The sequence below is a fragment of the Ascidiella aspersa genome, chromosome 1 (genome assembly GCF_963924565.1).
Source record: "Ascidiella aspersa chromosome 1, kaAscAspe10.2, whole genome shotgun sequence".
Classification (NCBI taxonomy): Eukaryota; Metazoa; Chordata; class Ascidiacea; order Phlebobranchia; family Ascidiidae; genus Ascidiella; species Ascidiella aspersa.
Genome location: NC_139447.1, coordinates 34,973,043 through 34,987,353, shown reverse-complemented (window position 1 = coordinate 34,987,353; position 14,311 = coordinate 34,973,043). Strand labels below are relative to the sequence as shown.

The 14,311-nt window shown below is 37.8% G+C and overlaps 2 protein-coding genes across 2 annotated transcripts; one reads left to right on the top strand and one right to left on the bottom strand.

Moving 5' to 3' along the window:
* The first annotated feature begins 3,552 nt into the window (after nucleotides 1-3,552).
* LOC146170242 (uncharacterized) lies at nucleotides 3,553-10,763 on the top strand. Its single transcript, XM_083389249.1, has 13 exons — nucleotides 3,553-3,852; nucleotides 4,040-4,612; nucleotides 4,704-4,814; nucleotides 4,999-5,134; nucleotides 5,345-5,454; nucleotides 5,698-5,954; nucleotides 6,770-6,966; nucleotides 7,501-7,617; nucleotides 7,721-7,858; nucleotides 8,020-8,139; nucleotides 8,573-8,806; nucleotides 9,313-10,212; nucleotides 10,502-10,763. The coding sequence occupies exons 1-13, from the start codon at nucleotides 3,553-3,555 to the stop codon at nucleotides 10,756-10,758; spliced, it is 3,450 nt and encodes a 1,149-aa protein (XP_083245375.1). The 3' UTR covers nucleotides 10,759-10,763.
* A 2,369-nt stretch (nucleotides 10,764-13,132) lies between these two features.
* LOC146170241 (peptidyl-prolyl cis-trans isomerase-like) lies at nucleotides 13,133-14,278 on the bottom strand. Its single transcript, XM_083389250.1, has 2 exons — nucleotides 13,841-14,278; nucleotides 13,133-13,436 (listed from the first exon to the last, which is right to left on the bottom strand). Exons 1-2 carry the CDS (start codon nucleotides 14,257-14,259, stop codon nucleotides 13,307-13,309), a joined length of 549 nt encoding a protein of 182 aa, XP_083245376.1. The 5' UTR covers nucleotides 14,260-14,278; the 3' UTR covers nucleotides 13,133-13,306.
* Between the last annotated feature and the right edge of the window lie 33 nt (nucleotides 14,279-14,311).

The following is a 14,311-nucleotide window of genomic DNA, read 5'->3' as shown; positions in this document are numbered from 1 at the left end:
CCTAGATATTTTCTCACTTCGTGGCTTGCTCAGCGCAGCCAGCGACCCACTTTGTCTCTCTCGCTATTTTTGCTCAGCGCGTCACGAGGGCACAGCGATAAGTTTTATCACATCGGTCGAACTACTGGGACTTTATTGCCGATTTTTCACAAGTTTCTAAGGTTCAAAGTGCTGAAACACAATCCTTAAAAAGTTATTAACGTAGGCAGAGGTTTAAAAGTAGCTTCCGGTGTTCGAATAACATAAATTTGCTGGTTTTATATATCATTAGCATTGCCATATGCTTGTGGTGCAGATAAATCCGCCCTTGGCTCTCTTTCAACTGCAAGTCAAGCTAAGGTACAGTTCGGTGCGGCTTAAAATGCTTGTTTGCTGCTGCACATTTAACTATTTTATATACCGTGTGAGTTGGAAATTCTTGTATTCAAGTATCTTAATAGTTACAAGCTTCACGTTTGATGAGGTAAGGTCAGAAAACACAAAACCGAAGAGGCTCGAGCCTCCCGCGAAACGTCCTTCGGCCGCCATTGTTTCTACGGGCACCACGAAGGTTGTACAATTGCGTCACTACGGCTCGACCAATCAAACCTGCCCGTTGGCGTTATACGGGCATATACGTCACGGCCTGTTTGTTCCTTTTGTCTGACTCGTGATTCGTGGCATTTTTGTTTTAACGAACTCGGCCGTTTTCCTGTTGCAGCATTTTTGGATTGTATTGCGTTGTCAGTTCTCAAAATCGATGAAACATCGCAGTTATCCATTGTAAGACGTCTATTCCACGGCAACATATAACCATGACAAAATCAAGTGTATTACTTAGTAGGTGATCTTTGCTAGGAAGATTGTTAAAGTCGGCATTCGTTCAGCTGTTAAATGGCGTATTGAAAGCTTGTATCAACAGTTTTTAATGGGTAAAATATATTATGAGAGATAGGATTTTGGAAAGTTGCCTTTTCGCAAAATGGCCATGGTGTTATACGTTTTAATTAGGATATGGGATAACTTTGAACCGTGACTTGATCATTTCCAACTTAACTTCATTGTTGTGCAAAAGACGTTGCGCTGTCGCTTCATTGTTAAAACTCCTTCACAGTAGTAGGGGCATTTTTATCACTAGTTTGTCGTGTTATGTTTACTCGGAAGTTTTTCGGGATGGCTTGGGCCAGAATATCTTTCTCTTGGTGCTAAAATGTTGCATTAAATGTTATGGAATTTGTATGGCGAATTATGACGTCATAAAACTGAACCAAATGGATATTGCATGTCACAATATCCCTGGCAAATCAACTTGTTAAAGAAGTACTCAAATACATTGTTTTTAAAGAGTTTTTGGTGAAATAAAGTCGTTTATAAACGCTAATTAATTAAAAATACTATTTTGAGCGTGTTTCGTGGTAAGAAACTTTGTAAGTTTCCTCCCAAAACCCCAAACATACCACTTAAATTAGATGCAGTTTTTTGAAAAATATTATATTTACAATCGTTACCTTGGTTGGACACGTACAAGTCGGTTCAATAACCTTAATGATCTTGGGTGTTATTACAATAATTACCTCTTCTCAAACCACAACCCCCCATTCGAAAAAATTATATATTGATTTTTACTAAAATAGTTTGGTTATTTTGTGAAATAAATTAGGCTAAATAAACTTATGGATATTCGGCGTCGTTTTACTAATTACCTTTCCAATCCCCCCTCCCCCCCCCCAAAAAAAAACAACTTTTATAATTTTAAGTTCTAAAAAATAAGACATACGTGTCAGAGTGATGGTTATTTTGCCGGGAGAAATTTGCTCTTTTTAAATTGCCTTACTCTGTAAGCGAACAGGGACTGTTTTCCTTATGGGACTTACGATCATTGGCCTAAATAATTGTAAGCCCACAAATGGTTTGCCCCCAAAGGACTTAACATATCATATAACCATGAACTCAGGGTTCCAATTAATAGTTTCGTCAAGGGGCCCACCGAGTAGGCATTTCCTGTACTGAATGTCAAATGAATACGAATGTAATTGTCAATAATTATAAGAGTAACATCAGCGCAGATTCAAAGCTGTTTGAATGAGTAATGATTTCGCAACGGTTTGGATGGTCGTTGTATTTCAAGGCCAGTTGCACAACGTATTTTCCAATTGTTACTAAAACCATTCCAATCCCAAAGATGTTTTTGAGCGGACGCAAAGCTTGCGAGCTCGTATATAACATAACCGGTTTTATTAGCGACCCAAAGTACCGATTTTTCGACGGTGCACTTTGACCAGATCTTGAATTTGTTAAAACATTTCGTGTCGAGTTTTTAGCTGTTTTCTTGTCCTACTCCGGGCTTGTGTTCCAGCCAGTTTAAGGCACGATTTTTTTAGACTTTTCCTTCCCAGTTGGCTATTTTCTTAATTGTCTCAATATCGCCGTTTGTGTGGGAATAGATACCGTCAAACTGCGAAATAGGTCATTGGTGTTTTTGCGTGACCGTAGTCAGCCTTAAAATTCTATTTCCACTGTGAGCCCAAGTAACCGCTTATAAACTATTTATAAGGTTGTTTTTTAGCGAGCTAGGTTTGACCTTGGCAGCTGTAAAACGCCACTTGGAATATGCTATCTATCCAGTCGGCTCATTAAAGTGACCCCCTCCCGTTAGGAATGTCAACGGGCCCTTGATTACGCAATTTCCCGTGCGCGCGCCAATTAAAGAGAAAAGAGGAGGCGGGCTGTTATTCCTCCCACTAAGCGCTCTCCAATCACGTCACAGCCGCTTTTTTCTCTCGTTTTCCGAAAACAGTTCAAGCGCGGTTTTGCGAAGCTGTGCGACTCGCCAGCGACACCTCACGGCAATTTATTCGTTTTGACATTATACATTTCACTCACATGCTGTGTGAATTAGTTCACACCTCTCCTATTACAAATAACACAACAGTTGTTCCAATGTCACCACACCATTTAACCAATCCTTAAGACCTGTATGGGTTTATTACATCACTTAGCAACAGAGCTTTGATATATTCTGTTGTTATAACGATTTCCCCTGTTAAATGTAAATGATCAAAAGTAGCATTGTTCAAGTTTATTTATTATTATTGCTGAACATGAAATGGAGTATTTATTCAAGTTAGTTTTTTGTTAATCAGTATCTTTGAAAATTATTTGTAAATGTTAATATTAACATAGCTCTTACAACAAGTTAAGTTTAAACTAGAAATATGCTAATCAAACAAAGAACTACAGATTTAAAATAGTACACTAATTTAAACAATATTTATTGCAACGCAGATTCACCTTTAATTTACTTAAACCACAAGCAAATATTCAATATTTTACTACTTTTGTTATAGCATTACAATATTAGCATGTCATCTGTTAAACACAACTTGTACAATGTCTAATAATTAAAACATCATTGACATCAGGACACAATATCTTCACACACAATTAAACAAATAATTAAATAATCAAGGCTATTTAAACATCACTATGTTAATTTGTTAACAATTTTTCACCAATGTTACATTTTATCTCCATAGAATAAGTCGTATAGTTTATGTTGGGTTTTTTCACACAATGCTGAGCATGGATTCCGGGCAATTAGATCACTTGGCCGCTGGATTGCACAATGTAGTTGAAGAGGACGGTGAAATCCTCGAAGACGGTGAACTTGATGAGGAAGAGATTGTAGAAACGGAGGAAGTTGTTGAGGCTGCTCCTGAAGAAGTAACGGGAGGTGCGGATGACGACTCAAATGAGGAAGATGATGAAAAGAAGAAGCACCACCGAAAGTCACATCACAAGCGTAGGAAGAGAAAGCATGACAAGGAAGACCGGAAGTCTGAAGAGAAAAAATCCAGACACAAAAAGCGCAAGGTTTAAAACACCCTCTTAGTTTAATCTTGATTAACAATTAATAAAACAGTTTAAAATTTTTTAAAAATCATTAAAATAAATATTCGCGACTCCTAGGTTTTATATGGCCAACATTATTGTATCCATAAAAAATTCTGCTTGTAATATTATCACACATATATAATCTTCCCTTTACTTTATTCTATAGGGTGATGAGGCAAGTGAAAGTGGTGGTGATAGTCCTCCATCAAAGAAAAAGAAGAAGAAGAAGAAACATTCAAGGGAGAAGAAGGAAGAATCAAGTTCGTCTCCAGAAAAGGAAAATCAAATCCAGGAAGCAAAGCTTACCCAGGGCTCCGAATCACCCCCATTGCCATCAGAGCAGGATTATTATGGGTACAATTCATATGAGACTGTTGGTAACTATGAGAAGAGTTATTCAACAGAATATAACCAGACCACTGACTATAACAGTTCAAAACTGTCGCGCAGCGCTTACGGCAACACAACCTACGATAACTCGCAAGGTTATGCTAAGGAAGAAGACTTTTCTTCTGGGTCTGACTCTTATTACAGTGACTTTGAATCGCATTTAGCGCAATATCAAAATTACAAGAAGAATTCTCTCGAAACAAGTAAAACCACTGAAAACAACAATGACGACGACAATTACTATAGTGTTGGATATGACGACACAACTAGAAGACAAAAGCGCCTGAGGGAATCTGCGAATCGTTCGCACCGATCTTCCCAAAGACAACGCTCTTCAAACAATAATTCGGTAAGTAAATAATTTTTTACTTGTGTGGCAAAGCAGCGTTTTTAAACCATTCAAACTATTGGTATAATAGTTATATTTTTATCAATTTTAGTATTCAGAACGTCGACGAAACCGCAGTCGTAGACGAACGTCTTTATCACCAAACAACAACCACAACGAACAAACAATTTGTCGCTTTTACCAGGAAGGCAAATGTGGCAAGGTAATTTTAAAAAATTCCTAAATAAATTAACAATTCCAACGTCGTTAAAGTATGTCATAATTATTTACTAACTTTGCAAAATAATGTTAAGTTATTTTGTTTTAAATATTAGTATTTTATTGAAAAAATATTCAAAATTAAAAAAAAAACATTGTAAAATTAATTTAAAAAAATTGTTTTTCAGGGGGATAAGTGCCCCTACATTCATCAGCAAAGCAGTCGCCGACAGAGGGAGCCGAGATTCAGGAAAACCCTGGAACTCTGTCAGTTCTACTTGACAGGCAACTGCGAAAACCCTGACAAATGCAGATATATGCATGATATCCTTTTAAAAACATTTACATAATTTTTATTTTATTTATATTCAGATAAAATGTCTTTAACATAATGGGATTTGACTAATTTTTTTTTATAAAAATAATTTTAAAAATACGCATTGTTGTACAAAAAGTTGGTATTTTCGTAAGACATAGGTATTAAAAATTTATTATTTTAGTTTTTTTCACATTTATCCTTAACTCTCGTCACACAAGAATACCCTTGCAAATATTTCCACACTGGAACGGAGTGTCTGGCTGGAGATAAATGTCTCTTTTCTCATGAAGCAATGAACGACACTACTAAACAAATTGTGCAAAAAGTATGATAAATATTTCAATGCATTACTTGTTCATCATTGATACCAAAGTTTTTTGTGCCAAAATATTTTTGTTATTTAATTTTGTTATTTACTTAAAATTACAATAATGTATTTTCTAAAATTTAATTTTAAAACTACAATATGATTTTGACACATGTTTTTGGTAATTTTATTACTTACTAAAAAATTACATTATTGTGTTTTCTAAAATTAATTCTAAAAGTACAATATTTTTTTGCACAGTGGCAAGACATCTACAACAGTATCGATGATTCTGAAGAAATCGAAGCTCTCGAAAAAGTCGGAATGAAGCCTTTACGAAAGCCTCCTCCCGGAATGGGGCTTTTGCCGACCCCTCCGGCCGACAAGGCCCTAGTGTCCCCCAGTAAGCTGCCTGTTCACCCTCCCAATCATTATCAGCCCCGGACCACTGGAATCCCATCGCTGTTTGAAATCAGCGTGCAACCAACTGCAGAAATGCAAGAAAGAATTAATAACAAGTATGTGGTTTCATGGTGATAAATTGGGGTAAAAATGTAAACCAAACTTTTACAAGAAAATCCTAATTAATTCAAGAGTTTAATATCGTCAGAAAAAATATAAGCTTAATTTTAAAAGAAAGTCATAGGTAATTTACAAGTTTAATCTCGTCAGAAAAATATAAGCCTAATTTTAGAAGAAAATCATAAGTAATTTAAGAGTTTAATCATGTCAGAAAAATATAATCTTAAATCGTAAGTCAATAAATTTTATGGAGTTCAAGTTATGTGTAAGTTGTACTTGTGGCCGCAGCACAGTGTTAACTAGATGAGATGTATAGCTGAAGATCAGTTTAGTTTTACTTGTAAAGTTACAGTTAATTTTGGAATTTATGTAGATTAGTGTCAGTTACAAGAGTTTGCAAATGTATTTCAGTTGTCCTTTACCGCCACCCCCTCTCCCTTGGATGGCAAGGTTTATCCCTCCACCAAATATAAGGTAAATGCCCAATAAAATGTGTATTCAGGCCCAGTGTTAATAATTGCTTAAAATTAAACAGTCTGAAATATTTAAGTATATATATTAGTGAGAAAGTAAAAAGGAACAAAATAAACCTCCTTTATAACTAGTTTAGAAAGTAAAAGGAGCAAAATAAACCTCCTTTATACTAGTTCATGTTATTTATGCACAGATGTAAAGTTTTTAAAGATTTTTTTGCAAAAAACATTTTTTTAACTATTTTGGGAAAGTTTTTAATTTAATATAATATTAAACAATTGTTTTCTGTGTGTTTTATGCATTTTAATTTGTAAAATTAATTGTGTTTCTTGTGTAGTGCTGTCCCCTCCCTCATTATGACTGACGAAGAGCTGATTGCCCACCAGAGTGGTCTCCCTCACCCGACCCCCCTCTATGGTCATCAAGGGGGTCTTCTGCCCCTCCCAACCCCTAATGTTCCCCCACCCCTAAACCCCTACTATCAACAACCAAGTTTGCTGGGCATGCCTCCTGGCCTGGCTGCACCCCCACAAAGTAAATGCAGTTAATGTTTTATGTTTTCTCACCATTTGTGTTAAAATCAAAATATTCCTGTAGCTTAAAACATTCACTGCGACTTGGTTCAATGAAACTACTGACTTGTCAGTCTTTTCTGGCAAACAAATTTCGATACATTTGAAAGATACTAAAGCCACAGCCCTTTATTTTCTCTTACGTTTTTTCTTGGGTTTAACAAAAAAATACATTATTTATGTTTAAATTAAAATTACACAAGGAAACATTTTTAATCATATAATTCAGCATCAAAGCCAAAAAGGTTGAGAAAATAATCGACATCATCTTAATAAAGGCGTTTAGATACCTACTTGTATCATCATCAGTCACTGTGTCTGCAATATATCCAAACCTCGCTCATAAAGCGTGGAACGTAATTTATATTTGCAAGGCTGGTAGAAAATTGGTTCTTAGTCGACCCATTTGGCTTCATGATTCACGATTACCAAAACACATACAGATCCATGTTACCAAATTTTAATATTTTTATTAAGGCTTATTTATTTTTTACAGTGGCTCCACCAATCATGGATCCGAGCTTGTCCTTCAACAGTCCCTACTTTAAGCAACCTGAAAAAATGGAAACCATGGATAAGCAGCAAGAACAAATGGAAAGCCATGACAATGAATGTATGTTACATCTCTAAGCCTCAGCTTGTAATTGAATATTATCTAACTTTAAATTAGTTTGTCCTCTTTTACTTAATAGTTAAATATTTGTTTTTTTTAATAGCCCATTTGGACAATTCCCAATCTCAACAAAACACGTTTCATGATACTCACGATAATGATGATTACCATGACAATGATGATCATGACAGTGAGAAAGATGAAGACGTGATAAGAATGAATGACCACGATGTCATAAAGGGTAAGTGTATGAAATTAAAGTGTAAAAATACTGTGATGAGAAGAAAAACTTCCTTGTTAGGAAGCATTTACAGATGTTTGAATCACTCCACTAACTAAATTTGTTGCTAGATGCTTGGGTATCCATACTTACAGTTTAACCATTGTATATTTTTTCTACAGCTGTTAAAGCTCCTGATTTCCTTCCTGCCAAACAAAAAGCACTTTTCATGAGAATTCAACAGACGCGCAAATCATCAAATGACAGCCAAAGCAATGACGAAATAGCTCAAAACGCGAGAGGTTAGTATTGTCCCAATTTAAACCAATTTTTGTAGTTAGGAATGATTTTACAAATCTTTTAACCCTGAAATAAAGGGATATGCCTTTTTACCAACCAAAATTTCCCTTGTGAAATCCTAAAAAAAAACAGCTTTCTGGACCAGGTTGGTCCACAAATTTTTTAGCATCTGGGGCCATACTATTTTCTGTGATTGTTAACTCGTTTACTAGACACAAAGTAGGTTAAAAATTTTAACCCTGTGCTGCTATTGTTTTTTATTTTACTTCTTAGAACCTTTTATCTAACACTTTACAGATTTCCTAAAATCAAAGGTGCACTTCATTAAAAAGTTTAGAAATTTTTTATAAATGATTTACTACGGCGGATTAGACAACACAGTTCTATCGCAGCAGTGTCCAATAAAAAAACCAAAATTTAAATAAAATTTTAAAGGTAACTTGACCGCCAACTGGACATATTCAAGTGATGAGGATGAATCTTCCGGATCACACAGGAGCAGTTTGTCTGGTAGTAAGAAGTTGACGACCTCTGGTGCTCCCGTATCATCTTCCTCTTCTTCCGTGCAATCAATCATGCAAATGATCTCCAACAAAAATCCCAGCGACGTCGATACCAATTTGCTGTCCAAGGTTGCAAGCGTAATCGGAATGAATACACCGATGCCAAGTGCGTATAAGTGCCAAACTTATTTCCTTAAAATAGAATATTTTGCTTGATAATGAATCACAAAGCCAAAAAGTCGAGTAAATCGACGTCATCTTTATATTAACTAAAGATGATTTGGGTCGAAACGTTTTTATCAAGGTCGATTAACTAGACCTTTTTTGCTTTGAGATTTATTATTAATTATCAAGCTACATTATAGATCCGTGCGTATTGTACCGAAGGTGTTTGTTGAATATGAACTTAATTTGTCTAAATTAGTAGTTTGTATTTACACTGACTTTTGGCAAACTTCATTACATTTTTATTTTTTATTTTTTTATTATTATTATTATTTTTTCATTTAACACTACTTTGTGGTTAAACAATAAACATATACAACATGTTAAAACCTGAGCTGTAACCTTTTTTCTTATCTCCCGTCGATATTTTTCGCAAGTTTTGAATATACTCATGCAAATTTGACCCGCGAACATATAAACAACATCTCACCCTTTTGTTTCAAACAGGCGCCACCCCAAACCCCCACTCAACCCAGCCGATGATGTCACCGCCCCAGCACCCAGCCCCTCATCACCGCGAGCGAAAACTGAGCAGCACCAGCAGCAGCTCGAGCCCCGGCGGGGGCACTCACCCCTCCAAGCCCCACTTCCACCAGCCCCAGGCTCTCAGGCGTCGTCTCTCGACGAGCGAGCTCAACAAAGAGCCCCTTGTCATCCCGCTTGTGACGAAACAATCGGTGGAATCGGTACACGCGGCGCACCCCGATCCCAGAATCTCGCTCAGTCGTCTCTTCGGCAAAACGCGTGCTGAATTCCGCGCTCCACTCCCGCATTTCGGCAAGGAACTGATGATAGCCACCGGCAAGCTGGTAGGACTCAAAGTGACGTTAAACAACGCGAACGGCGCGCGGCCAAACATCGCTGACAAGGACCCGCGCCTTTCCGGGGGCCAGCAGCTGCGCTCAAAGTCCTCACCCACCGCAGACCCCAGGGTCAAGTCCAAACCCAACGACCCGCGTCTCAGTCGCCGCACTTCAATGAGCAAAACGACCCCTACACGCCAGAGCTCACCCCCGCATATTCCGCGGCCCAGCGTGCCCTCTAAGCCCGCCGCTCTCCTTACAAAGCCCCCTTCTTCAATCATTCCCAGTCTGCCTGAACTCAACTTCGACGTGGCCGCTCTGAAGAGCAAGGTAAAGTCGCCCCCTGCGCTCAGCCATCCACCGACAGACCCGCTCTCCAGCCTACCCAAGCTGCTAATGGCCAGGAGTAAGCCATCTTCTCTCAGTCCTAAGACCCCTACCCCTGCGGAACCGGCGCCCAAAGCGTCAGAACCACCGCCTCCTACAATAGCGCCTTACGACCCCCGATATATCTCGGCTGCTGCTAGTAAAACGACAACACCAGGTGTGTACCAACCATTCTTACAAGATTTTGATTTAATTAAGCAGCGAACTGGTATTTATCATTTGCCTTAACTAAATTATAACTAAGTAGTTGTTGTAACTTTTTTTATAGAGTGCGCATATTTAAAAATAAACATGAAATAGTTGCTACATTAAAGTTATAATTAGTTCTCTAACATAAAACCTATTTCAAAAATATAATCTTTAATTCGATAAACGATAACAACTTATGATTTTAAACTTAAAAAAACATCAATATGTAGTCTAACATCGTCCGTTTTTGCTTACAGCCACGACCCCTCCGCCTACCCCAGTTTCGGCCCCCTATGACCCCAGGGCTATGAAGGCCCCCTCGCTGGCGCCCCCGCTCCTGGCTCCACGCGGCGGTGCCCCCAACGATGCAAAAGCCCCCACCAGGACAATTCAGCTCCCTAAACTAACCCCAGCACCACCCAGACTCACCCCAGCCCCTATGCACATCATCAAGAAAGTGGTGGGTGAAACAAACGGGAGTTCCCCCTCTTTACCCACGGGTGAAAGCGTTTAGGGAGTTCCCCCAAACCAAATGCTCGTGTTTTTGCTGTTAAAGATTTTTTACTATTTTTACGACATTATTTTTGTTGTGCTCTCTATCCCTTTCCCGCGCATTACACTGCAGGACAACGTGTTGGACTTTGGGTTTTTGTTTTGAGATTTAGTGTCAGAAACCTGGGAATGCTTTGTGTCGTTCAGGTCAACCTAGGTATCGCATAGTTCAATAGCAATCACAGTCTATTCATTTGAACGCAAAATCGCTGACACGCAAATAAAAACGAAGGACATTTCTTCGTGCTTAGCCAGTCAATAGACACTGGTTTACATATAAGGCGAAACATAAATCTTCAAGCAAATGTCCTAAAGATGCATGAAAACGGTAAAACAATAATAAAAACTTAAAACATATTAAAAAAATACAGTTCTGTTGAGTTTTTGTGTCTGCTCGGTATTTATTCTAGTTTAATGGACTAATTAATAATTATAATATTTGTCTAATCTGTTTTCAAGTAGACTTACAAATTTGGTGTGTCTAATTACAATTCTTAAATGTTTTACCACTGCTTCTGAAGCCAACAATGTGAAGTATTGTTAAACTTACCCTGCCAGTAAATAGAGAAAATATTATTTTTATAACCAGTAAGCCAGACTTTACCTTTAACGTAGTTTAGGTCATGAAATGCGAAAAGTATACTATGTACGATAGTACGTGAACACAAATACGTACGTTAACACAATACAGGTTGTCCTTCGGTTCAGGGCTGCGGAGTCGGACTCGGGACTCGATTAAGACCACGTAAAACAACCCGAGTCCGTCTTGGGCGTACGCAGTGCCAATTTTTTAAATCCTAGCCACCAACTGTAAATTGTAAAGGCGGAATAGAACATGGTGGATATTTTCCAACCATGTGTGGTGAGTGGATGAGCTGTATGACGCCCCTATAAGTGGAACGTTGAATATCCACCGTATTTAGTTATGTAATCGGAATACAGGGTGTCGAGCAGGGGTTCTTAAACTGGGGTCCATGGACCCCTTGGGTAATAATAATAAAAAAAAATACTAGTGCATAAGTAATTAATTTTTCAAACAGTTTAATTAAAATAAAACCGTTTTGCACTGAATGTACAGTTATAGAGTTTCACATTTTTCGGGCCGAAATAAACATATTTATGAAGTCTATTTGTATTGTGACGTGAATTTATGACGTCATTTTTGAGCATTTCTTGCCTACCGTGATTCATGCAAAGCAAAAAAAGTTTAGGGGTCCGCGGTAAATAAAGTTTAAGAACCCCTGGTCTAGAGTCAGAGCCTGATCGGGTTTATTTTTTTTAGACCGGAGTCGGACTCGAGGTATTTGTAACCGACTCCGCAGCCCTGCTTTGGTTAATGCTATTTCCCTGCAACACCCAGTTATGAATACATCTGTTTAACATGAAGCCACCTTGTACTTAGCCAGGTTACTGATCCCTCCTTATATTTAACATTTCTGAGTGCTTTACGACTATTTATCTAAAAAAAACCTGGCCATGAGTGCACTGCTCAGTGTGTGCGGCAAACGAACTAAAAAACAATAATATTGTCCAAATTTGGTTCACTATGGATCACTTAAAACGAATAAGGTGAAAGTCTGGCTTGCTGTCGCATATGACTCCTATGTTATCGATATTTGCTGGCATTGTGCATTAACAAGACTTCAACTTGGGCTAAAGAAAGAAGCACACCTACTATCTGTTTATTTGTTCGCTGCATTAAAGCGGAGATCAGGTTAATCTATACGGAATGTGTTGTTTTGGCTGTCAAGGCACCATACTGGTATTTCTTTGACTTTCTATTCCCCAGATTGTTAGTATCAGAACAGAAATAGTTTATTTTGTACGTAGTTAAGTATTGAACCGAAACCCTAATACTTTAAACCAGTGGTTCTCAACCAGGGTGACGCGGTTCCATTTCTAATGCTCAAGGGCGCCGATAGGTATTTGTGTTATTTAGAAACCTGATTAAATTAGTAAGCATTTAGATCCAACTCTTTGTACGATTAGAGACCTATTTATCAAATGACATTTTTCTAAATGTTTCAAGTTGATTGTGTTGTTCCAGTTTAGATGTTTGGCACTGCGATTTTGAATACTTAAAACGACGGCTCTAACTTTGAGAAAGCAAATTGATGTTATCTCTATTCTATCTTAATTATCTTTAGGCATTAATTTGTACATAATTTATAATTAAACTCTGTAGTCAAACCTAGTAAACATGGTGCTGACTAGAGCTGGTTTTACAAAGATTTAAAATCATATTTCCATAAAAGCTGGGTAAACTTCATTGTTTTTGCCTAGGGGCTACAAATCAAACATTATCTCTGCAGATTTTTAGCTTTTTTGCAACTATATTCAGCGAATTTTTGTATTCAAAAAGCGATGAAAAACACACAATGGCATCATTAGGATTAAAATATTTGCTACTTAACCAGGTTTGAATTTTTACTGGCTTGAACCTCCAGTTGTGCAGCTCCTTAACTGCATTGTTTTTTCAAGTGTTACAGTTGCAACGAAAAGTTTGAACATCAGTCTTCCTTGATTTCTCCACACTCCTCTATTACAACTTTTCCATTGGGAGTTCCTTGTGGCGTACCCTTTTCTTCCATTTTCCTCACAATGTCCAAGCCTTCAATAACCTTGCCGAACACTGTGTGACTGAAAATGTGTTGATGGTAAAATGCAAAGAAAATATTCGATAACAGGTTGAAACAGTGTTTGTTAACCTTTTGACACGGTGAAACAAAACATAAGAGTAAGAATAACAGCGAAGCATTAGTGACCTGTTTTCTTATCACCAAACTTTTTGCAAGCTTACAGTAAACAAAACGCAAATAATACAATAGCTTGAAAATTTACTTCAAATTAGACTAATATGCGTCATTTCTTTGTATTGCTCACACAATATTCTCAAATTTAGGGAAATCTTGCTCAGAACAAATCACAAAAAAACAATGTGAACTCTACAATAGGAGTGACCGAAGCAAACTCAAACAGAGCTAGTTTTGGTTGGCGACCCATAGGGTAGGAAAAACAAAATATAACAATTAATTTTAACTTACTTGCCATCCAACCAATCTGTCTTCACTGTGCAAATAAAAAATTGTGACCCATTGGTGTTAGGCCCTGCGTTAGCCATTGAAAGGATTCCTGGTTCTGTGTGCTTGAGCGTGAAGTTTTCGTCTTTAAATGTTCTTCCATAAATGCTTTTTCCCCCTGTGCCATTGCCGGAAGTAAAGTCCCCACCCTGGCACATGAAGCCGGGAATAATACGATGGAAAGCAGAACCCTTGTAGCCGAAACCCTTCTCACCTGTGCAGAGAGCACGAAAGTTTTCGGCCGTTCTGGGCGCTATATCTTTTCGCAACTCCATCACTATTCGTCCGGCGGTCTGGTCGTTGATTTTGATGTCAAAAAACACGTTTGGGTTCTTGCCGGTGGCACTGGAGGAGAAGCACCTAAAGATTCTCGAGCACATCATGTTTACAGTAAAACCTATGGGCACTGAAAGAATACAAAGACTTGAATATTGT